The 24,699-nt window shown below is 42.6% G+C and overlaps 1 protein-coding gene across 4 annotated transcripts in view; it reads right to left on the minus strand.

Annotated features, from left to right (window-relative positions):
- The window catches only part of FRMD4A (FERM domain containing 4A), a 360,918-nt gene that overhangs the window by 252,276 nt on the left and 83,943 nt on the right, over nt 1-24,699 (minus strand). Inside the window, exon 1 of one of the 4 annotated variants that reach the window (XM_068189522.1) lies at nt 23,883-24,056. The exons of the other annotated variants lie outside the window; for them this stretch is intronic. Coding sequence (XP_068045623.1) covers nt 23,883-23,915 — 33 coding nt within the window. The 5' untranslated portion in view covers nt 23,916-24,056. Of the gene's footprint in view, nt 1-23,882; nt 24,057-24,699 lie in introns of those variants that run through there. 4 annotated transcript variants of the gene reach the window in all.

The raw sequence follows: 24,699 nt of genomic DNA on the forward strand, positions 1-24,699 counted from the left end.
TGAGAGAGAAAGAAAACCAAAGACACAGAAAATCTATTGGGAATGGAGCCAGTTTTGCTATGCACCAATTGGGCATCTAGGACTATATATCTTGCAGTTTTACTTCAGAAACCCCAGGGTAGATGCACTCTGTGCTGAACTTCATCAGATAAAATAATGGGGAGGTCCTGGGAGAAGACCTCTCCTGCTGTTGAATACTTCATTTCTCTCCAGGAAAATGTGGTGGGAAGGCCTCACTGGGGTTGATGGAGAGTGGGTATGTCCAAGGACACCTCTGGACATGCTCCTGGGAGGGGAGCAGGGAAGCTATGACACCTCCTGGCAGAGGTGAAAACTGAGCCTGGCTCCCTCCTGTCTTAGGAGAGAATAGTGTAAGACAAGAAGGAAGATTCTTTCACCTCTGTAATATTTCTATTTAAATATTCCCTGGTCAATTTTTTGAAGGGAAGTTTGGAGACACTTATATTTCAAATGTCAGGGTGTAAACTCCATTTCCTTCATTGTCTCTTGGCTAGCTGCAGGTGATCACACACTGGGGACTATCCAGGGCCCCTAGTAGCTCTTATGAACCAGGATTTTTGATAACCTGGACCCAAATACAAAAAAAAAGCCAAAAAACCCCCAAAACAAAACAAAAACAAAAACAAAAACAAAAACAAAAAAAAACATTAAGAACACATAGGTGAGATATGTGATATGTAAATATTGCTCTGAAAGTATTGGTTTTGTGTAGCTTCCCACTCTGTCTGCTCTTTCTGTTCAGAATTTCTGTTCTGGTTTTTCCCAATCTCCCCACACACAGAGTAACAGATTCTCAGTACCCAAAGCAGCTACACCTTCCTCTCAAAACAACCTCTTTCAGCTCTGAATTTAGTCACCATTTCTTCTGAAGCTTGACCTATAAATAACATTATATAGAGATGAGGGTGTATCCTCCAAAGCTGGGGGTAAATGACTGGGGGCGAATTAGCAAGACCCTGGAGAGAGGGCCTTTAGTGCTGATCTCCACCTGTAAAATACAGATAATAACTCTTCCTGTGTGGTACATCATAGGGTTGTTGTGATGCTTAATTAAAGCATTTAGAAAGAATTTCAGCAGCATCAGTCTATAAATGTTAAAGGAGGCTGTACTTCTTCTCCCATGTTTTATTGGTCTAGTCCATTACAGACTCAATAAAAGAATTGTAGTAAGAACTTTGAGTAGAAATATTTCTTTTCTCCTCACTACACTCAGAACTTGCTTCCACAGATGTTTTTAATAATCAAAAAACGTCGACTGCAGTCTACAAAAAGCATCAGGAAAATACTGGGTATCATTCCCCACTAACCAAAAGCCTTTTTTCTGATCTTTCCATAACAACTCACATGTTCAGTTTATTGGCATCTATTGGGACTTTCATGTGAAAGAACTTCAGCAGAAAAAAATATCTTTGCTCTTCACTTATGGCTGGATGAAAAACTAGTTGGTATCAAACAGAGGCTTCCCACTGTTCCACAGTGTTTTAAATCAGATTATTAATGTACTGCAAGCTGATGGTACATAAAAATCTCAAAAGATTTCTCTGAGAGTTTGCATGCAAAGAGACTGCAAAATTTGTCCTCAGCATTTAAATGCTTTTAGAACAACTGAATTGATGTCAGTGTAGAGAAATGATTAATAGCAAAAGATAATTTAGCTACAAGCACTGTTAAATTTTCTTCCTCATTATATAAGCATGCAGTCATGCTAAAAATCCAAAACATATGTAGTAGCTCCATGCAAAAGCAGCATTTTTAAGATGTCAAAGTATCCTGGCAGTCCAATTATTACTCATAAAATCCCGAGAAATCCTATGTATTTACATTATATTTTTAATTAGTTCACAAGTTAGGCAACAGTCGATAACATAACACTTAACATTTCAGGGAAAGCTCAGCAATAAACAGGTGCTTTGTTACTTCTTTTTCAATTACAGGGAGAATAATGTTTTTACAAGGAATCAGACAAAGGTTAATTTGCAATTAGAATTTTATGATGGGAAGAGGCTCTGTTGCTGAGTTCTATGACTCCCAAGTCCATCTCTGAGACACAGAAAGGAAAGGGCGGTCAAAAAATACTCCACAGAGATGTTCAGATGCTTGTCCACTGGACATCAGTTCCCAGCTCAAATTATATTGAACTAATGAGGACAGTGAAATGAAAATTTACCCACATAGAGATTAGGAGGAAAAGCAGATAGGAGTTTTTCTATTCTTTGTAGGAATGGCAGACTGGGAGATTAGGGGAGTTGCCAAAAATTGCAGCCAAAATAGGCAGAGAGCTCCTATCCCTTGGCTCCTAGCTTGGTTCCTCATTATAAGGTAAATTCTGATTTTATGTTCATTCTTCTCTGGTGCCACATGAATTGCTGCAGTCTGGGTGGGAGGTTGAATTCACAGGATGGCATTAAATCTACAGAAATAGCCCATGGCCCCTTGCTGTGGAGGGAAGGAGGAGTGGATGAGAACCTACATTTTGGTATCTGCTGGAGGCCACCTCTAGCTTGCCCACACCTGTACTAGGCACACTGTTGCCTGAGTGGTATCTGAATGGCTCTGCACATGTTTTTGGGTACTGAAGCTCTGCTCTGGTAGCTTCAGTTAAATAACACAGCAATAATGACTAAAGCACAGCCATTCCTGAAAATGAGTTGTGTGCAGAGGAAGGAGGGAAATTCTGCTTAGGAAGGAAAAGCCTAAAATAAATTAAGGTGTATTAAAACAGCTCCTACAGGAGCTGTTTGCAGTGGGGTTCTGTGGTCTACAGTGCCCTTGGCTGACTTGATCCACCCTTCCCTGATCATCTGATAGGAGGACAAGGACACCTTACTCACTGCCAGGACACTAATGACAGGTGAACTCTAACCCTGCCTAGAAAGGAAAATAATCCTTGCTCCTCCTGGCAGAGAGGACACACCTCCTTCTGCTGCTAAAGTCATGCCTGGAGATTGGCCCAATGGGCAAGTTTAATGTGCAGGACACTGCCATGGCTAACGAGTGTGAGGCTCTTGTCTTTTCTCCAGGAATAGGAATCTGGGAGTGAAATGGCAGAGGAGCTGTATTTGAGACTTTAGGCTTGTCCCTGTTCTGCTGCCCAGGGCCAGAACAAGGATTGAGACTCTAATTAGTCATCAATTTCCTTATCCTAAAATAATAACGGAATTGATCTGTAAGACTTCCTTGCTATTCAGCTATATTTTTTAAACTGAGATTTATTTATAAAGGCAAGGCGTACATTTACCTTCAGTGCAGCACAGGCAAATTTGGACATTGATTTTGTATTTTTTTCTAACTAGCTCTTGAAATGGATGAACAACAATGATTTGCAGATTTTGGCAAAGTCACTGCCAGGTATGATCACACAATGGCAAACAAAGCAATTAAGCAGGATGAGGATATACAATCTCAGCAATGAGAAAGTTCTGGCATGAAAAAATAGTGTGCAAGTGTTCCAGATACCTTGGGTCAATTGTTTATGAATATTTCTACATATTCTAAGTCATCAATATTCACCATAAATCAGGAAAAAATAATATTTCTGGTTTGTATATGTTATCTGACTTTTAAGCCTGCAATAATCCTTTGGGTTTTACTCTTAAGCTGCTTGTAGCAATCATAAAGCTAAATTGTGCTTTAAAATGAAATCTGGCAACTTCCAGTAAAACTTGATTTCAGGAGCCAAGGATCTAAAAGCCATTCTGATAAGATCAGATTAAATCTAAAACTATTCTAAAGTTGTTGGAGTTGACACCTGCAGTCCAATAAACTGGTGCCTTCCAAGTCCTAAGCAGAAGGTGGGGGAAAAAAATGGAAGAAACAGTCTGTACCCAGCTTGGAGCTTACATCCACGTACATCTTCCTGACACCCTTGTTAATTGGACAAGAAAAGAGGGTGACTTTTGGGGTGACTTAATTGTAGCCTTCCAGTTTGTAAAGGGAACCTACAAGAAAGATGGAGAGAGGCTTTTTACAAGAGCCTGGAGTGACAGGACAAGGGGAATGCATTCAGACTGGAAAAGGGTAAGTTTAGACTGGATATTAGAAAGAAGTTCTTTACTGTGAGGATGGTGAGGCACTGGAACAGGCATCCCAGAGAAGCTGTGGTCTGCCCATCCTTGGAAGTGTACAAGGCCAGTTTGGATGGAGCTTGACCAACCTGGTCTAGTGAAAGGTGTCCCTGCCCATGGCAGGGGGCTGGAATGAGATGATCTTTAATGTGCCTTTCAGCCCAGGCCATTCTATGTTTTATGAAGAGTACACAAGCAATGCAAGATGTTTTATTATCCATGCCTGTTTATCATTCTCCCTCCTGAATCACAGCTGTGGGTTTTTCCTAGACATTTAAAGCAAGTAGGAAAATGACTTCTGCTTGGATGTGTACTTCAGGAGCTGAATAGGTATGATCGACCTTGTGGCATGACAAACTACCTGGGACCTTGTCAGTGACTGTGCATTTGGAAATTTGCATGCACTTTTGAGATAACACACCATGGTGCAGTAGGGTTAAGCTAAGGCACCATCCAGCACTCCCAAGAAATGTACACCTTCCCAGAAGATGCTCCCAGAAGAGGAACCACGACAGTCTCAGCTGAAGTGGGGCAACATCTTTTCGGCTGCTCTGCTTTCAGCTGCTCCTTAGCTTGTGCTTTCATTTGGTGGGTTTCAGACTTCATGGAGATATTTGGAGAAGTAGCCCTGGAGGAGCCTAAAGCAAATCATGGAGTGTCCCAAACACCAGGCCCTCCTCAGCAGAAGGCGGGATCATCCCTTGCCATGATCGATGGCCCTGGTGCTGGGGCCAGGCATTGTGTGCTTTGGAGGGGTCATCACCACACAACACCTTAAATCAACCTGTCTTCCCTCACATTTAAAACTTCCCTTGATTAATGATGCTGAAAACCTGATAAATGGGAATCAGCTAAGTTGTGCATACAGATATCTGGGCAGATTAAATAATTAATCATCCCGTAATTAATAAAGACAGATACTGGCTTTTTCTGAACTTTCCCTCCTCCTCTTCTCACACAGACTTTCAAAAGGTTTTTGACAAAGATAACTACAGACACCAGCCACTAATCCTTCTTTCTGGGGGAGGGGGCCCCGCTGCTTTATTAATGTGGCAAAATCTGTGCATACATTTGAGCAGTAATGAGATCTCCAGGGCAAAGTATGACATCTGCTCCAGAACTTCTAAAATACAGGTTAATTTACACCAACCAAACCTCTTTGAAGCCAGGAGGTTTGATTTTCACTTGTAGACAATGTAGTAGCGTCTGACAAGCATCCAGCCCTCAAAGGCCTTGCCATTACTTAGCTCCCAGTAAACGAGCCTATCAAAGCACTTTATAAATAATACAACCAAATAATCTGTTGGCAGAGGAGCAGCTGAGTCCTTGGGCACCATCATGCGAGTGGTCACCTGCCCCAGAAGTGGCCATGCCTGCAGGGATGGACCAAATGCTCTCAACCTCACCATTATTTCCACTGTAGAAATCAAGAAATTCAAGCCCCCGAGGATAAGAAAAATGGATCTAATAGAAAAGGTAAAACTGAAGTTAGTTTGTTTTTTCAGAGGAGACCAAGATACTTATTTCCCTTACTTTTCTGGTCAAACACCGCATTTCTTTTTTCTTCTTTTTTTTTTTTTTTTTTTTTTTTTTTTTTTTGGTATTTTTTTTGTTTTTGTTTTCTGCTTGTTTGTTTATTTGGGAGGTTTTGTTTTATTTTGGATTTTTAAAGAGAGAAGGAAAATAGCCAAGGTATTACAACAAAGTTATCAATGTAGTTAATTTTTTAAAATACATCTAGAAGGCAGGGACCATTTTTGGTGGGTGATGGTGGAACTGGGCTATTTGTTCAAGAGCTGTACAGAAATTCTTTCAAGTGATGGTCCCTCCACCCCTTTGCACCTTCTTGTCAGAGCATATTCATTTGAGACCCTTCAGTTCAGGTCCTCATGGAATTAGAAATGGTCCTTAGGACAAATACAGTATTTTTCTTAGAAGAAAACCAATATTCTAGGTGTATAACATGAGTTCTCACACCGGTACCCAACAGAACCTTTCACTTTTGTTAAATTAATTTATCTAAAGTAGTTTATCCTTGGGAAGGTTTACTGAGAACTCAATTACACCCTATTAGCATTTGCATGAGGAGATTTTGTACAGGACTCAGATCTTCAAGCAGAAGTAAAGTTCATAATGAGCTCTCAGGGACAACAGTTGAGGCTGAGCAAATTTAGACTGCAAATAAAGACACCACCTTTTTCCTTGTTTCATTTTGTTGTTTATTTTTTATGTTGTTAAGAAGAATGTTTGCTAATATCTACAACAACCTACTAGAGGAATATAGCATCATATTGATCAGCTGCAGATTTCCAAGTAATTCTTTCAAAAAATATATGCCACTTGCTTTTCAAAAATTATGGACTTCATACAGAAATCACTGGATAATTTCCTGATGCAGAAGGCTACTAATGTTTTCTGGCCCTTGAAATCCATGAACTCACAAATTTGAATGGGATAAAGCAATTGAAAAACAAAGGCCACTAGGACAGAGAATGAGTCAGGTGCAGATGTGTCTTAGACAAATCAATTTCTTTTCCCTTGTCTGAAAGGCCCTTCCAACAAATTATTTAATGAGATTATCCTAAATCTTTTTCACACAAGTCAGCCTTAAATCTGATTTTAGAGATTACCTGCTGCAATAATCCAGACATAATTCCTAAAATGCACTCAAGAGTGCTGGGTCCGGTATAAGACACATTCAGGCTACAGAAGAGCTGCAAATACCCTGAGAGGCCCTGCTCACTGGGAGACTCTGGGAAAAGGTACTGTTTTGCACTCTTGCCAAACACAAATCAAATATATTAAAAATAGAATTTAAAAAAAAGAGAGCAAAATTAAAGGGGTTTTATGGACATTATCAGGAATGCAGCAGGAAGTAATCAAGTACAAGATCATGTTGCTTGTGTGACTGTTGCCATGACATTCAAAAAGCACTTAGTGTTATCATAGACTATGAATATTCTGTTGGCTGATTGATAGTCTGTGGCTTTTTTTCCTTGTAAGCAAATGCAATGACAATATTAAGCAATTACTGATAATGTCACCCAGCTGCTTTCCTGCTGCCTGGGTGACAGGAATTCTGAACTGCAGAAAAAACAAATTTATTAAAGAATGGATGGAGCATCACCCTTTGCTCACTGGTGTTGCGTTTGACCAGGCACAGCACAGCAGAAGGCTTCATTTTCAGCAAATGAAAGAAAAACATCCTCAGTAAACTTTACTGGGGGAAGTACCATGGGGCTTATTTAGCTCTGATTAGATCAATGAGACTCTCTAAACACAGCAATTAAAAATACAATTGGTAGCAATGTAGCCTGCTTTAAGCATCTGCATGCATGAGAAGTTCATACAGGAATAAACCTGTTAAAGTACATTTCCTGATTAGTAAATAATCAATATGCAAGGTACTTGGTAGCTTTACATGGAGCAATGCTAAGAGCCAAATTTTCCTCAGCTAAGTGTTTCACCAGACTGTTGCCAAGAGCCACTGCCTAGGGCTTAATTTATGGGTTATTTACCAGATTGTGTCCATCTTTTCCCTTAATTATCCAGCAAGGACTATATGTTCCAGCATGCAATGTCTGACCATGAGCCAAGCAGAATTCTGGGCTTGGATCAAGGACTAAATGTTGGCTTCTGCTGTTCCTGAGTGTGATGGAGTCACTGGAAGCATAGTGGGAAGTTCTGCATTGGTGTGGGATTTGGGATTGTAGCCTTTGGCTACAAACTTGACCTGGATCTGATGGCCAGGACTAAAATATCAGCACCTTATGAAACTACTTACAACACTGAGGACTTGGCAGATACCTCCACTATTTCATTCTTGAAACAGGGGGAGTTTTAGCTGCACTTCTGTGCCAAGGTTTTATTACTTGTCCCAGAAAAGAGAAATCCAGGTCACACTTCAGAGATGCAGAGAGGTCATCTCCTCCCACCACTTGTGCTGCTCCTTCCTCGCACACATGAGGTTCTCAGGGTAAGAAGATCTGGTCCAAATTGTGCAGTGTCTCAGTTTTATGGCTTGCAGGGGAGGTTAAAGGCTGGCTTCTTGCTTGCTGTGAATCATTGCTACACGTAAAGTCAAAGCAAACATCTTTACACATGATAAAGATTCAACCCTAAATTCATAGGGATTATAGTGTCTCTAAACCCTATAAAATGTAACAGGTGAATATCCTGCTTATGGGCTTTTAAAGCATTTTATGTCAGGGCTTTTATTTTATTTTGCATTAATTTTTATAGGGGGGTTAAAGTAAACTTGTAGCAATAATAGCATTTTCTCTTATATTTTACAACACTTTGCCAATAAAAATTGGCATTTTGGTATGTGCAGAGAGAAAAACATCAGAGGCTGACAAATTAGAAAAAATGTGAGAGGTTTCACAACAAAAACAGGCAGTAGCTTACCAGCTGGGTAAATCTTCATGACGTGTAAAAGATAATTTCAAAAATAGTGTTTTGAATCCCAAAGTGCACATGAATCAAGAGCAAAATGCTATATTACAATAATAATAATAATCATCATAATCATAATCATGATATATATTTAAAGGCAGATCTCATCTGAGAGATGAGTTCAGGATTTGGACGAAGGGAGATGTAGGACACAGAGATTGTGTCCACATTTGCACACCACCTTCTAATAAAGTATTGGACAATTTCTGGAAGACAACAATGGGAATGATTATGGTATAGAAAACATGACCAGTGAAGAGAGGTTAAGTGATGCAGGTTTCTGTGGTCCAGAAAAGAAAGAGAAGCCTGAGGTGCTGTGAAACAGATAGTGATGGAAAGGTGTAAAATAGGGCAGGGATTAATTACAAGAGAAGGACAATCTGGTTTACTCTGCAGGAAGAAATGAAGTGGGCTTAGAAAAACCTCTTTAAGGGTAAGACTAGATGAGCACTGAGAGAGGAGCTGGTTACCTGGGAGTCAAATCTCCTCTTTGAAATATTGAGAATAGTTTGTGCATACTCCTACAGTAAACAGTGCATATGTGCCTGTTTTCTGTCCAAGCCTGAGAGCCTTCCAAGCCTAATTTTTTAATAAATTTTACTATATACTGAGGTAGTTTGGCATATGCTGTTTCCTGAGCAGATTACAAACAGACAGAGCTTCAGAATATTCTTTTGAAAGGTGTGTAGGTGGGCAGGTATTACAACTTCAGTGTAGAAAACTGGGGGAGGAAAAAACATAGGTTGAGTAATTTCCCTAAGGCCAAGGAAGTAACAAGCATGTCAGACAAGGTTCAACTACAAGCATTTCTGCATCCAACAATCCTCAGAAGCCCACACCCACCCTTTCCATCTCAGAGCATCTACCTCTCAGGGCTCACTTTTCATCTGGCTATATTTTCATACAGTTGCCTGGCAGCTTCCTTGTTTTTTCCTCCTGAGCACTTTGCTAGTCACCACATCAATAATTGCACACTCTGAGTTTGGAGCTGCCTTATGACAGGTGAATACAGCTCCTAACCAGCCTCCAAACCCTGCTACCAAAGCTCTGCCGAGCTGCCTAAAGCATAGGAGTGACCCAAGATTTTGTCCCAGTGAGTAAAAGTCTGTCACCAATGACACCACCAAACCTCCAGGAACGAGAGCTGGATCGGACTGGAGGAGAGTTTGCCTTCTTGCATGGAAGGTGGTCAGCACAGGGCAAGAGTGCAGGTAGCAGTGCTCCTTGATTGCCCAACCCGTTCCCTTAAACAAATCTCCAGGAAAAAGCTCCTAGCCAGCTCAGAAGGGAATAAGCAATCTTTAGGACTTGATCAGCTTTCATATGGCATTGGGATAACATGAGGGCTGGTGTTCTGTGAGTTCTTGACAAAGGAGGTTGCTTTCTCTGAGCATACCACAAACTCATTTAAAGATGAGAGCTCTGCCTGCCACAGCAACAAACACAACAGTGGTATCACTTCAGATTGATAGCCATTGCTTTTTTTCTTTATTCTCTTCATTGTTTTTCAATTCACTTAGAAGGCATCCACAGCCTTGAGGGACTAGGAACAATCACATTTGGAATAGTACAGATGTAATTCAATAATTCTCCTTTTTTCCTCACTGAGACTTGCTCATTCACCAAAATATCCTTCCACTTTCTTCTGCCTTTCCACATAAGGTATGGAATACCCTAACACTGTGCTGGGTATTAATTAATCTCTCATAATCAGCTGGCTGGAGGACCCCGTTATCACCACGGGTTCTTTTAGCATCAAGCCAGAAAATCTTGTGTTGGAGGATTGATGCCAAGCCATGGCTGACTCCTCCATGGAATCACCTCCTGAATGTGCCACAGCAGCAGCACAGGCCTTCCCGGGCAGCCCCAGCCCCGGGAGCCCCAGCAGTCACAGCTAATTTGTGCACATGCTGCCATTGGATGGGTGCCACGCAAATGAAGAGGATGCCCTCGAGGCATTAACATTCCTCATCTCGCAGTGAGGGCGGTGGGAGAAGGCAGCAGAAGTTTATGGGGTGTTATCCATGGGAGTGTGTTATTTCAACAGCATTTGTACAAATCTGTGAGGACGATTCAGAGCTGGGCAGGGAGCCAACATAAAAAGGTTTCTGAGGCCACAGTGGAAAACTCTGCGAGTCCCTGTTTGCTGGAAGAAGATGGTGATGAGGCAGCATGGGGAACTTGTGGTGCTGGACAGGAAAATGCGGATTTCACTTCTGACCTGTTCTGGCTGGGACCTGGAGACCTGGGGTTGACCCACACTCTTTAGGGTGTTTGTAACCCCTACTCCCAGAAAAAGGCCCATCAGCTAGATCCCTGTGAAGCCCTGACAACAAAAAGGGTATCAAAATCTTCACCCTTCCTGAGGAAGAACCAAGGCACTGAACAGCAAGGACACCAGTGTTCTTCAGGGCCTTGGTATCAACCCAAAGGACCTAAAAGTTCCAAAGGACCAGAGCCAAGATCTTGCCATGATAAAGTCCTTTCCACCAGAGAACTTCTGGGACGCAGGGCCTCTGTGGGTGAATTTCTTTGGGCTATCACAGAGCTGCTATTCCTGGGGAACCCATCAACTGAGTACTCTGAACTACTGCTGCAGCCTTGACTTAGGCTGCAGAAATGGTCATGCTTTGACCAAGACATCTTGGAAGCAAGCAAACTGGAAAAGCTTTGACAGGGAAAATTTAAGCCAAATGTCCACCCTGCGCTGCTGTTAGAGACTCAGTGAGTCCCATTACTGTCTGGCAGAAGGATCTTGGCTTCATGGTCCATCCCAAGCTGTGTCCAGATGGCCCATCTCTAGGACTACGTGGGAATGGTAAAAATCTTTGCCTTTGCAACTCTGGCATGCACAGGACGGTGTCTATCCTTTTTATCAACATATTATAGGGAGGAAAGCACTTTGTACCACTCCTCTCTGCCTCACTCATACATTTAAAAAGCCAAAAAATGTATAGAATAAATGAATTAAAAATACTGCCCTTTCAGCTGCACTGTTTTTGGGAGAATTACATTCTCTCCCACCATTAGTGCATTTATCCCCCAGTGCTAAAATGTGTATACTGAGGCTTCAGCACTGCTGGCTAATTTAGGAGTGCTGCCATCATCATAAAAGGAAGAAAATCGATCCAAATCAAAACCCCACAAACAAACGATGACCTTATTCAAATTAAAAAAACCCCAATCCCAGCCTCCAACAGCTGTGGCAGGATGCCAGAGAAGCTGAGAAGCCAAGCAAGATGCACAGCATTGATTACTGTGTAATAATGATTTCCCTTCAGCCCGCAGACCCCACTGTATCCTTCATTCAGAATTCCAGAGCATGTCTTTGATCATCATTGGGGCTGGGAAGTAACACACACCAGACCTCAATGGGGGTTGCAGGTTAAGTATTGCACTTAGGTTTTATGGAGCAGAAGAGTAGATAAATTCTGTCAAATTAATGTAAATGCTCAGCAATAATTTTTGCTTCTGAGAGTCTTTAAGTGCTTTTTTAGGGTTTGGAAACATTTCTGTGTTTTTCATTTTGTGAATATGCATTAATCTCTCCTTGGTCCCGACATACAGTTTGATTTGGTTTTGGTTTAGTTTGTTGAATTTATCAGTTATTTGCAGAGTTTTTCATAATTCCTTGTTCTTGATCCTTATTCCGCACTTTCTGGAGCATCATACAGACAAAGGAGTGGCCACACTCTTGGCTGAGCACAGACTGGCACAGTTCCTTCAAGGCACAGCTCCCTCAAGGGTGGTGGTATAACACAAGTTTGCATCACTGACTCTCTGCCCTGCATTTCATTCCCTTTGGGTTCCCTTTTTTGACACTAATTCTTTTACAACATACGTAATAGGCAATGTAGCTTTATTTCATCTCCCTGTTTGTTCTGTGGGTGATATCTCCCAGGGAAGATTAATGACTTAAGCTGATTTAATGGTGTGCATACTTTCTGTAGGGAAAAAAAAAAGAAAAGAAAAAAAGAAAATAAAAAGAAGCCCTTTCTCTTTTTTCTGCCCAGGTTGAAAAATGTTATCTTCTCTTGAGTTTTTGGGGTTTTTTCCTCCATTGAGATTTGTTGTTTTCCAGTCTTTGATAGCCTCCTAAACTATTTTACCATCTTTCTGTACATCTGTGATGTTCCCATATTAATGTGAGTCATTCCCACCAAAAAGTCTGGGACTGGGCTGAGTGTATGAGAAACTAGAGTTTATCTCTACTGGGTTTCAGGAGTTTTGCCAGGAAAGACTTTGACCCTACACTATGTAGTCCCATTCACCTGCTTGTTCTTCCACCTTTCCCTTTTCTTCTCCCTCTATGCAGGAGAAAAGCCAGCTCACTTGGCAAAAGAGGTTTGTTATATCTGTGGGAGAGGTTTGAAATATGTGGCTGATGTTTCCCCTTGCACTTTCTGAGGCACCAGAACACTGTTACCACCCATTTAAAAGGATGTTCAAAAAATCCTCAAACCCAGACACATGTGACAAAACTGTGGTCTAAGCCAAAAATAGAAAAAAAGTACTTAGAACTTGTAAAGAGCTGGTTGGAGATTTAAAGAAATGACAAAAAATACTTTTTGTTAAATTTTTTCTTCTCAATCTACCTGACAGTCTACTTTAATAATAATATGGTGCTTACTAACTAGTAAATTTTCACTCAACAAGAATGCAAAGATCATTAGTAAATGCTCAAGAGTGATTTAAAATAGGGTAACTACTGGCATATGCAGAAACATATTTCTAAAAATGAGTTGCAACACAACATAAAAGTCACAGCCATTTCATAAAGCTTTCTTTACTCCCCTGTCAAATGGGGGAAAGTAATCAGGTTCAGCTTTCATGTGGACAAAGACATTTATTCCAGGCAAAGATGGCATACAGAGAGATGCAAATGGAAGGACACAAATTCCCTCCCCACCCTCAGCACATGGTTCTCCTCAGTGCTGTGTTTTCATTTGTGCATTCAAAACTGCCAGCATTTCCATATAGTCAGTTCAGCCCTGCTCACACCTACTTCCACAGCTTTCTGTTTCGTCAGCCTGGGTGTCGCCAAAAAGGTGCAAGGAGAAATGGTTAACTGCAGTCAATTTATCTGGAATTCTAAGAGGGAATGAGTAACATTAGCTTAAGTAAAAAATAGCCAGGTGACAGCAGTCATGTGCTTGCTGGTATTATACACCGCACTGGGTGGATATCAGGGGTGAAAAGTTAGAAAAGGCCAGGCATGAGTGGATGTTTCATGATGCAATTTTTAATTGCATGATTAGATGCTCCCTTCACCCTAACCTCTGCATCCATATTTTCCTTCTTCCTTGTGTGGGCTGGAGCTGCCTCAAGGATGAATCAGGGAAGGTGTCTGCTTTCTAAAGGGCTCCTTGGCATTTGTGGTAGACAGAAGGTGCACAAGGAACGAAGCTGGGGAGTGCTGCAGAAGGTGAAGGAGTCTTTGGGTGAAGATGTTTGGTGATGAGTGACTAATATATCCCAAACTTTTACTAACAATTCTTGACATCTAAGCTTTATTTTTGGGTTTCTGAGAGACACTCCTAGAACATGACTTGAAGAAATACTGGGCTCTGCCAGAAGCAAAATGGTGAGGGACACAATGAACACAGAAAGTGCTGTTTGATGTTGAGGATACAAAGAAGTCAGAAATGGCCCAAAACTGAAAGAAATCTTAAATGATTCCTTCATGGCTCAATTCTACATCAGTTAAATAGAGACAAACCAGAGTATGATTACAGGTTTTGATGAACTTTGATACTGTTGTAATTAATGTTTCAGAAAAATAACACAAGAAAATGAATAATTCTGTTTTCAGGGCAATATTCAGTAAATAAGAGCTAGGGTTATTTGGTAGGAAATGAGAAAAATGCAAAATAAGGAAGAGCTGTTCATCATCTGAGCACTGTCCATCTTACGCAGGAGACAAGAAGAAACCTGAGAAAAAAAAAACATTTTTGGGACTGCATTGTTAGATGGGATAGGGCTGCAGGGATGTCACTTGCTCCAGTATTTCCCAACTTTTCATCTTGATGGTATTCCCTCTTTAAAAAGTAGGTTTATAGGTGTGCATTTTACCATCCACATCCATCTGGGACATGGGGTTTGGGCTGAAGGGGGTTTCCATGCCATGGGCACAAGTGCTCCACCTCATCTCTGCCCCTCTACCCCTGCCTCCAGATCTTATCTGTTTCGTCCTGGTTGCCTCTTCTCAAACTCCTTTCTCCAGCCCTAATCCTCTGTCCACACCCTCCCCTCCTCCTGGACTGTTTATTCCAGCTTGGGCTGCGTTTCCCCTCCACTTGAGCCTTTTTGTCCACGCTGCTGCGGGTGTCAGCCAGGGTCCTGGGGATGCAGCACAGGCTTCCTGTCCCACACCTTGGGAGTCACCAGTTTAATAGAGAAAAGAACAGATCCTGGCTTAAAGCTCAGATGAGCAGGTTCCAGCCTAGATATTTCTCAGACATCCCTACTAGGGTGCTGTCAGTACCACCCAAATTCCAGTGAGGGTGTGAACACTGAGGCCTTGGTGCCTTGGAGAGGTATCTGATGTTATGAAGACACATTTAATCTCTCATCTCACTTGATCTCTCTCTAAAGTCAACAATACATTAGGGGAGGGGTTGTGCCAGCCCTAATGAGGCTAAATATTGTCTTATTTGTGCCATATAATTCTTTGGCCTGATCATGGAATATTTGCTGATAAGATTAGTCTTATAAGTAATTAGTCTTTCTGGAAAAGAATATCAGTGGTACCAGATAATACTCTAACTCCCTCTACCAAAAACAATTTAATCTCTTCTAAATGAAATCCATTTTTCTTAAGAAAAATTACTTCCACAGTATTATTCGTAACCTGGCCATGGATTCAAGTTTAGATGAAGCAGTAATGATTTCACTCAACTTTGTATTTCAACTCCTAAGCTACTAAAATTAATTGAGTGTGTAATTAAGGAAGGGTTTTCTTACCAATATGATCATGCCTATAATTAAAATCTCATACAAATGTGTGTGTGGAAGAATAGGGCAGGGCAGAGAAGAGACCAAAGTGTCTGACAGGCTTACATCAAAGGACCTGAGCTCCTGCAGCTCTGAGCCAGCGGGAGGGGAGGAAGGGAAGACAGGACTGGCTGATAACTGACTTGATATATTGTTTTTGACCTCCTGTCTTCAAAGCCCCATGTGGTTTGAGTGCTGTCTACCCGGGAGATGTCTTCTACCTTTAATGTTCCTTCAGCACAGCCAAACTTTTCAAGTGTTTGTGCCACCAAGAGCAGAAGAGTGATGATATCTGCCTGTTTTCAAAGGGACTGGAATGGGTTTGGGCTGTGCCTCACCAGTGCTGTGGCCCAGAGGACCCCGTGTCATGTCCTGAGAGCCACCACTTTCCTCTGGTGTTTGTTGCATGGGAGAGCCATGAACGAGATTTTGTGGAGAAAAAAAAAAAGGGTGGTGAAATTATTCTGCTGGTATTTATACTGCATTTACTACTAAATCAGCCTTAAATAGCTGTTCAGCCTGTTGTGTGGGACCCAAGTCAATGTCTCTCTGCTGCAGGACAGCTGAATTTGGGGAGATTTTCCTGTTCTGGACGTGAGGTGATGTTGGGTGCTAGGAAGTTTCTACACAGCATTGCCACAACAGCTGAACTCCTGCACAAAAGGAGCAAGGACTTTCCCTAAAAAATCCCAAACAAATCACCAAAATGGGGACTTGGAGCGTGAAGAGAAGAAGAGATTGAGTCCCTTAGCTGGTCTGCCATGTGTTGTGATACCCTGTGACTGTACAAGGGAGCAGGAAATCACTTCCTCATAGGATAACCAAGCCAAAGACCAAGGAAAAACAGGTGTGGATGAATGCTGCATGAAAGAAGCCAGCCTGGAGAGGGAAACTGCTCTCTCATTTGTTTGATACCTGCTGTGGTCAGGGAAACAGGACTTTGTATGTTTATTGACATTGTAATATGTTTATAAATCACATCAAAAAGACACCTGCATCTGTCCTCTGCTCTCCTCTGAACTGGTGCAACCTGAAGGGCTTGGGATTTTTGTCTTGCTGATTGAATTTCAAACAGAGTCAGAGTTTTGGTCTCACAGATTTGGTGGCGTTTATATTGCCTTGTAGATAAAGGAGGCACTCAGGGAAAGCTAAGGTACATTAGGTGTGTGTTCTCAGGAAGAAAGCCCACATGCCCAACTGCACACATATTTTACATTTATTTAAACCCAGTAAAATACTATAAGAAATAGCTGACCATTACTGAAGTCCATGCTGGGGTGCTTAGAGCTATACTGGCATGCACTGGTTATGGATCAGACATTTTTTACATGAAATGTGCAGCATGCAAGTGTTTTATTTCCTTCCATATAGTCCCAAACATTAAACACATGCACTCCCTACCATCACTGCCTTCAGAATGACCTAGCACACCAGGCAGACATTCAGGAGAGCTATTTTCCTCCATAGATAACTACCAGACTGGCATTTTGGGGCAAGCATCATTTTTTGCTTCATAATCATCTCACTAATATCTTTCTCATTTTTCCAGCTTTCCCATATTTGCAGCAGTTAAGATTTTGTGACCTTCCCCAGGGAATGCAACCGGTGATTCACAGCTAAAGTGTGGGTGTCTCTGTCTGAGTTATGCTTTTGAAAAGGGTGGCAAATTGCCTCGACAATAGCTGCCATTAAGTAAAATAATGAAATGACTGGGAAAATGAGTGCTCACCAGTGTATTTTCTCTACACTTCCTAAAAATGGCTGTGACCCACATACTGAGCTAGCAAGCTTTATGCTCTTAGTGTCACCATCATCATCTTTCTTCCCTCCAGTTTGTGCCTTGCCATACTGCATTTTAAACATTATCATTATTATTATGTTGTTGTTGTTGCTATTGATATGATTGCTATTATTAATTTCATTTTGGTACCTCTGTGGTCTTTGCATAGCCCCCCAGTGTGCTTTTCTGTGAGGTCCCATGGAAGCCAAGAGAAGGTCTTTTGGCACTTTCAGGCAAAGGTTTAGGGAATGTCAGACCTTCCCGGGCACCTCTGCTATAGCCTGGTTTTGCACAGGCTGAGCAAGACACGGACAATTGAGGCCAGGGTGCAGGATGGCTTGAGCTGGGACATGGTGTCTGAGCACTGGGAGGTGAGCAGGGCATGTGGGAGCAGTTCCTATTTCCATCCCCTGAAAGGATCCAGTGGTATTTGAATACACAGTGTGAGGGCTTTGGTCACCAAGGCCTGCTGTGATCATTCCAGGCTCCAACACAACAGTGTGCCAAGCCTAACTGCACCTCCCAGTGATGTGGTCCTGATGCTGAGCTGGTGATGGCAGAGAGGGGATCAAACTGTCTGTGAAAGACAAAGCAGTCCCAGCATTGTGATTATCCTGGTTCATCTCAGGGGCTGTCTGACAGTCATGGGAGAGCTCAGCAAGAGCTGAACCCACTCAGCCTGGTGTGCAGCCAAGGGTAGATCCTAGGATAGTGTAGCCTGGACTCAGTTGTGCTCCTGAGGATGCTGAGAATGGGCAGCACCCCCCAGGCTTTGGATCCTGACTGAAATACCAGAATCTGAACTGCAATCCTTCCTCTTTAAAAATGGAGGGAAAACGCTCCTATTTCCTCACAGCCTTCAGTAGGGAGCATCTGGGGACAGGGATTGTGTTCTCATGACCCAGCACTAAGCATACAAGTCCAGTACGAAGCATCCTGTGCTGGATTTTGAGCTCCCAGTGCTCTGCAATGCAATTCCTGTTAGCAGCGCAGTGTCCAGCTCCTGCCCAGGGTATACAGTAAATAAGCCACCCCTGGTGTGACTGGGCACGAGTGCAGGGCCCAGTCAGGCATGGAGCTTGCTGCTCTGCTGCAAAACACAGCCGGGGAGGAAAAATAACCTTTCGGGTTTGTGTTCAGTGATATATCGGCTTTAAATCTGAATGGGTTTAGGAAATGTTACAGAACAGAAACTGCTCTGCTTTTCCAGAGGCATAATGTTATGGTACAGTTGTTCCAAAGCCAAACTCTGCTCTGAGTTATTCCCCTACATCCTCTCTTCCAGGTATTTATTAAATTATGATTAACAGTAGCCGACATAGGACTTCATTATTTCTTGAATTGCCTTTCTTTTTAACTATCTACAAGCTCAGAGAATTACATATGGCCTCATTAACCTCCGTGTCAAACTGATAATAAGGCAGGGAAGGAGGTACCCCTTCAGCTGCTCGACAGCCTGAGCAGGGGCCCTGTGGAAGGGCAGCTGAGGGAACACCAGCACTTCCCAGTTCATGCTACGAGCTTCGTGTGTCTGTGGGTGGTTGCACAGGAACCTGAAATACTGTATTTGCGTTTGTGTGCTCACTGCCCATGTGAGGTCACTCCATCTGGGAGATCGGAAGCCCCAGAAATAAATGGCTTTGGAAATCTCGCTCTGTGTCATTAGCACTGGTGTGTTGTCTATCATGATGGGATACTCAAAATGAGAGTAAAAAACACAGTTGTATCAAAGCAGGGATCTCGGACTCCATAGGAGCAATGTGAATGCTTTTGGAGGGATGGGGGCAACTTTGGTCTTTTGGTATTCTTAAAAATACCAAGACTGGTTTCACAACATACGTAAAGGAACTATTCTGCCTCTTGCCTTCTACAAGAGTGCTGTAAAGTGATTTTAATATTCATAGCTGTCCAGAGAGTGCAGGATCCTAACCTGAACTTCTGCAGGATAGCTTGAGAGATTAAAGTTTTGAATCTGTTCAAATGTTTTGCTGCATGCAGCTGCAAAAAAACCTGCTTATATAAACTTCTTTTCAGTGCCATCCAAGAAGGGTGAAAAACTACAGCAATTCACAGGTGTAACCCAGACTCCAGACTTTGCTTTCCCAGGGGCAATTTCCCCTTCTGACTTCCTCCCCAACAATCTCAAAGGCCAGCTGTCACAGACTTTGCTATTTAGGATTCTCAGGGTATGGTGTACTATCCAAAGTTTCTCTTCTTCGAGCCACTGTGAACTTCTCTAAGTAAGGCACAAGGACAACTTAACCATTCTTTGTGAGAGATCCAGTGGTCAAAAACTAAGTGGCTTTGAAAGCAGAGCCAACAGGGTTTAGCAAACCAACAGTAACACCATGGGAGTTTGCTAATCCCCAAAATCTACAATGAACAGATAAAGTTAATAAGATTCAATAAACGAGAACAGACCCATTAATGCTTAAAGAGCACTATCTAAATACTACACACTTTATTTACCGAGCTCCCTTGCTGAATTTGCTGTACACAGGAACACTCAAAATTCATTATCTTTGGATGCAAAGCTTAGTAAATTCAACAGTAATTCATCTCCATTTACCCTGCGCGTGTGTTTCTGAACAGACGAAAAGTTCATTGAAAAAGTTCTTTCAGCCGCTCTGAAAGAGAGGCCGTGCTTTGATAAACAAAAAAGCACCAAACACAGGCTTCTGAAAGGAAAATAGAGCAGTAGCCAGCTCTGCGCGGTTCGAGCCAGGTGCTCATTGCAAATTCAGTAGCATGCACTGGCAAGTGTCAGCAGCAGAGAAACTAAAATTACTGAAATTCTTATGCCAGTGTAATTTGCTGAAGGCGATGCACTGAGGGTTAAGGCAAATTGTGCATGTGTTGAGGATTATAAAACAAATTAAAATGGAGGCTAACAAAAGGACTGCAATATTTATGCATTTCTTCATTCTTTTCACTTTGTGGTACTCAATCAACTTCACAGTCTCTTAAGGTGGCATGGGGACATTGCTATTGTGTACATTCATTTGCTCTGAAAACAGGGGCTCAGACATCCTAGGCTGCAGAATTTAACTGGTTCTGGTAATATTTATAAGTACCTCTATTAACCTACCAAATATTTACAACCCACCCATTACTTCTAATCAAGTGAAATTTAATCATCAACACAAAAAATGCAGTAACTTTACTGTTCAGTGCATTCTGCTTATCTGCTTCAATTTTGATATGCCAGCCCATTTCACCATGTATCCCTTCCCTTTCCCTAGAATTCCTGCATCTGTGCATCCTGCTGGAATTCAAGTTTCTTTAATACTGGTTATACAAAAGCAGAAATGTTTTAACCACCTACAGATTGCTGCGGTGGAGTCCATTACACGGTGTAATGTGCTTAGTGTTTAATACCCAATTTACCAAATATTTTAAAGAGTTTCTAAAGTACCCACTGTGTGATCACCCAGCAAGGCCCAGCAACCAAATGGGTTATTACCTTGTGGAATGAGAAGCAAGTCCTCTATGAAATAGGCTCTTGGTTGTACATCCCCAGCCCTCTGCTGGCAAGCCCTGCCATGGAGCTGGTTGGAGAAGTGAGGACATTGTGTCCATGTCTCTGTCCAGTGTCTCAGCTCCAGCCCTCCAGCACAATAAACTGGACTTCTTTAGTCAAGATGTGCCCACCTGTCCCTCTGTCAGTGGAGTGACAACCTCTGTGAACAATAGGGACCAAAAAGCTGACAGCAATCTTATTTTCGAGTGCCACCACGAGATACACCTAAGCCCACCTGCAGGGATTTAGACCTCATTTTAATTCCAGGGACTCCTGAATTGGCTGTGAGAGGCAGATGTAGGCTGTCCTCACCTGCTCGTGACAGACTGTGAGAAGTGCCTGCAGAGTCAGCTCTCGCTCCTACTTACCCATGGAAACAAAGAAAATTCTTTGGTTTTGGTTTTCTGTCTAGATTTGAGCAGGTTAAATAGAGCTGCTTGAGACTCTAAGGATTAAATGGAGTCTTTATTTGCATTTCACTGTGGCAGGGAGATGGTTTCACACAGGTTCAAGTCTTGGAACTCCCAGATGCTCCAGGCTCTTTCTAGGCAGCTCTGCCAGAAATGACCAGAAGCCCACTGTCCTTCATGTCACTGTACAAACCAAAGGACAAAACAACTTCTAACTAGCCCCCAACAGTTTCAGCCTTAGTGTAAAACAAGTGACAACAGATGGGATCAGACAGACGGGGAAATAGAGGAGGAAAAACAAGGCAGTATCGGGGAGTGTAACAGGCAGGGTCTCGGCACATTGGCAGCCTCGCTGTTGTCAAGTTTTTTTGTGTAGTCATCACATATTAACGTTATGTTTGGGGATTTAATAGATTTTACACTTGATTTTCTGGCAGGGAGCAGGGAGCCACTGCCAGCAGTGAAGCATCTTGGAAATGAGATAAGTTTTCAAATCTATTCAAGTGATCTATGTACTTACTGTTGTTTCTCTGAAAGGTAAAAATGTAAGGGCCAAATCCTGACTTTTATTTCACAGAGTCTATTTGAATATCTCCATCAGCTGCCATGGAGCTACTCCAGATTAACAGCAACGTAACACCAACGTCAGGATCTGGATCTTCCAGAGAATCCCGTTGATCTTACATCACTGCAATAGCTGATTTAGAATCACATTTCTTTGGCTTGAGGAGCTTTTCCCACACACAAAGGAGGTCAGAATCTCTCCCTTTATCTAATACTAAGGCAGATTGTGATCCAAAGGATCATGTCTATATTCCCAAGCATACTCTTCTACAGGATCAATAAATTATTTGACAGTGGCAATTGAGATTACACTTTATGGATGGTGTTACTGGGATTTACATTCCAGCTATGAAGCAGATCAGATGAACAAACAGAATACCCAGTCCTGGACCACTTCCCTTACTCTACTCTGTCATTTTTATAGCTTCACACATGCTGCAGGTGCTGATACTACACACGCCTGACTGTAATCCACACATCAGCCTGAGAGCTCACCAGTCCTGGAAGAGACTGCCTTCAGCAGTCGTTTCAAGCCTGGCTAGAGGAGCAGAATGGAAACATCAGCTAAAGCAATGAAAGTTACATTTTATAATAATGGAAATGAGATGGAAATGTTGGGCAGCTGCTAGGGGTTTCCTCTATTATCTGATTTTTAAAAAATAATACTGAGAAATGCTTTGCAAAGCCTAACATTAATGTATGTATTCCTCAGTAATGAGAGATATGAATGGCTGGGTCTATAATCCCTTATAAATCTTTCATTCTAAAAACTGCCCATAGCATTGTTCTTGGTAATGGAGAGCTATATGAAGTTGGCAGGTTCTTTTTTAAATCATCAACTTACTGTTCAAGACAAAAAAAAAAAAAAAAAAAAAAAAAAAAAAAAAAATTCTCCCCTGGAGAATTGCAGTGCAGACATTTAGATATTTGCTGGCAAATTATTTTATTTAAATCACTTTTCTTGGTTTTAATATTGAAAACAATTTAAATCATTGAAGAGCCTTTAATTTAGGATAGTGAATGGCAGGGATGTAATTGAGGAGACCAGACTAGCTGATCTGCTTCAGCACAGGGGCTGGACCAGCCAATTTCTCAGAATTTTTTCAAGTCTGGCATTTATAGAAAGCAACTCTTGTCTGACTGCCTCTTCAAAACTGTTTGCACCTCAGACATACAAAGACACCCTGTTGCCAGCAAGAATTGCCACTGAATTCCGATTCTTCCAGTCTTGAGATACAATACAACTGAGTTGGATTGAATGTGGTGATGGACTGAAATCAGAAGGATTTACCCAAAGCAGTTACCACATGGGATGGAGGCAGTGACTAAATTAAATGCAATCAGGATTCAGTCTATCCCCCAGGACCACAAAGAAATAACGGCATGGGGAGAAATTTTACAAACCAAACCATCACTGTTTTTTCTCTGTCTTTGCCCTGCTGGAATTCAAGTTTCTATAATACCGAGGATTACTGTCAAACCTTTAAAGAGACTTGAGAGTGTGAGAAGGCAGCAGACAAGTGCAGCAATTCCTTAGCTCTGCACACTCACTCTCTGTTACAGCTTTCTGGTCTGGGTCCACAACAAGAGGTCTCCCACCCTGGCAGGGTATCTGGGCACAAAATCACCCACTTTGCTTGCCCGTGCCCCCCTTGCTGCTGAAGACACCTCGCTGGGGCAGCCCGGTGTCCCCATCCGTCCCTGTGCCGCAGGTACGCCTCCCCCGACTGGCTCCCCCGGGAGCACGCACAGACACACAGACACAATGAGAGCCTCCAACTGGAAATTCTAACAAAAATATGGCTGTCTACTCCAAAAGGCAAACTCATTTACAAAGGTCATCTCTGTCGAGGAAGAGTGATGCGTTACTCCCCTCTTGGAGGCAACGGCTGTCGCTCCTCTGCCGAGTTACATTCACGAGCATAGTTTCGAAAAATAAGAAAGAAAAAAAAAAGAGACAGGAAAGAAAAGAGACAAAAGCCCGGCAAGCCCCCTATTCACAGAGCTAGCCCCGCAACTCCCCTTCCCCTCGTCGGGTAAATTGAGCTTCAAAAGACATTAACATCTTTCCCTACCTTCGTTCTCATCGGAGACAGAAGCCCTTCCATTTTGGTCCGATCCTCATGCCAATCCTCGTCCCCCAACTTAGTATCTCGTGCCCGTCTCAAGCATCCCACACGAACAAGAGCATGTCAGGGACCGCCAGCGACACCCTTCACGGGAGCTCAGCCAGCTGCCAACCTGCCAACTTGCAATCCTCAGCCGCGTGGAGCCCCGCTCCTGGAGAGACCTTCCTCCCTCTCCCTCCTCTCTCGCTCTCTGTGCATAATCTGCCCGCAGCTATGTTTGAACCATCGCGGCTGACAAACGATCCCTGCCTTACGTAATGCATTCAGCACAGGACGGGCGATCCCAGCCCAGCCGCGGGGACCCTTCCCGCTGGGCAGGGAGGTGCGGGACCCTGCCCTGCCTATTGTGCCGCTGGCGCGGATCTGCCAAGGCGCCCGTGCGGGGCTGATGCTCCTCCGCTCCCCCTGCTAGCGAGGGAAGCACCGAGAAAACTTCGTCACCGTGGAAGATCGTGGATTCCCCGGTACTGATTTAAAAGGGTGTAATTCTCATTCCAAGCCTCAGCCCAGGAGGTTTTCCCTGCTCGGAAAACGCCAACAGTTGGAGCATTTTCTGCTGGGCGCGTTTGCTGCCAGCGAGTGACCAAACCCACGCTGAAAGGGAGTTCCTGTCAATTGTCAGCCGGGAATTCAGGGAGAGAAAGAAAGAAAAGCTCACTAAACAAAAGGAATATACTCCTGCAAAGTTGGTCAGCAAAAGATACTCCCTGAATGCATTTCTATTAGCATTTTAATTCAGATCAGAACATGCCTTTGTGGAAAA

Source organism: Anomalospiza imberbis, chromosome 5 (genome assembly GCF_031753505.1).
Source record: "Anomalospiza imberbis isolate Cuckoo-Finch-1a 21T00152 chromosome 5, ASM3175350v1, whole genome shotgun sequence".
Lineage (NCBI taxonomy): Eukaryota > Metazoa > Chordata > Aves > Passeriformes > Viduidae > Anomalospiza > Anomalospiza imberbis.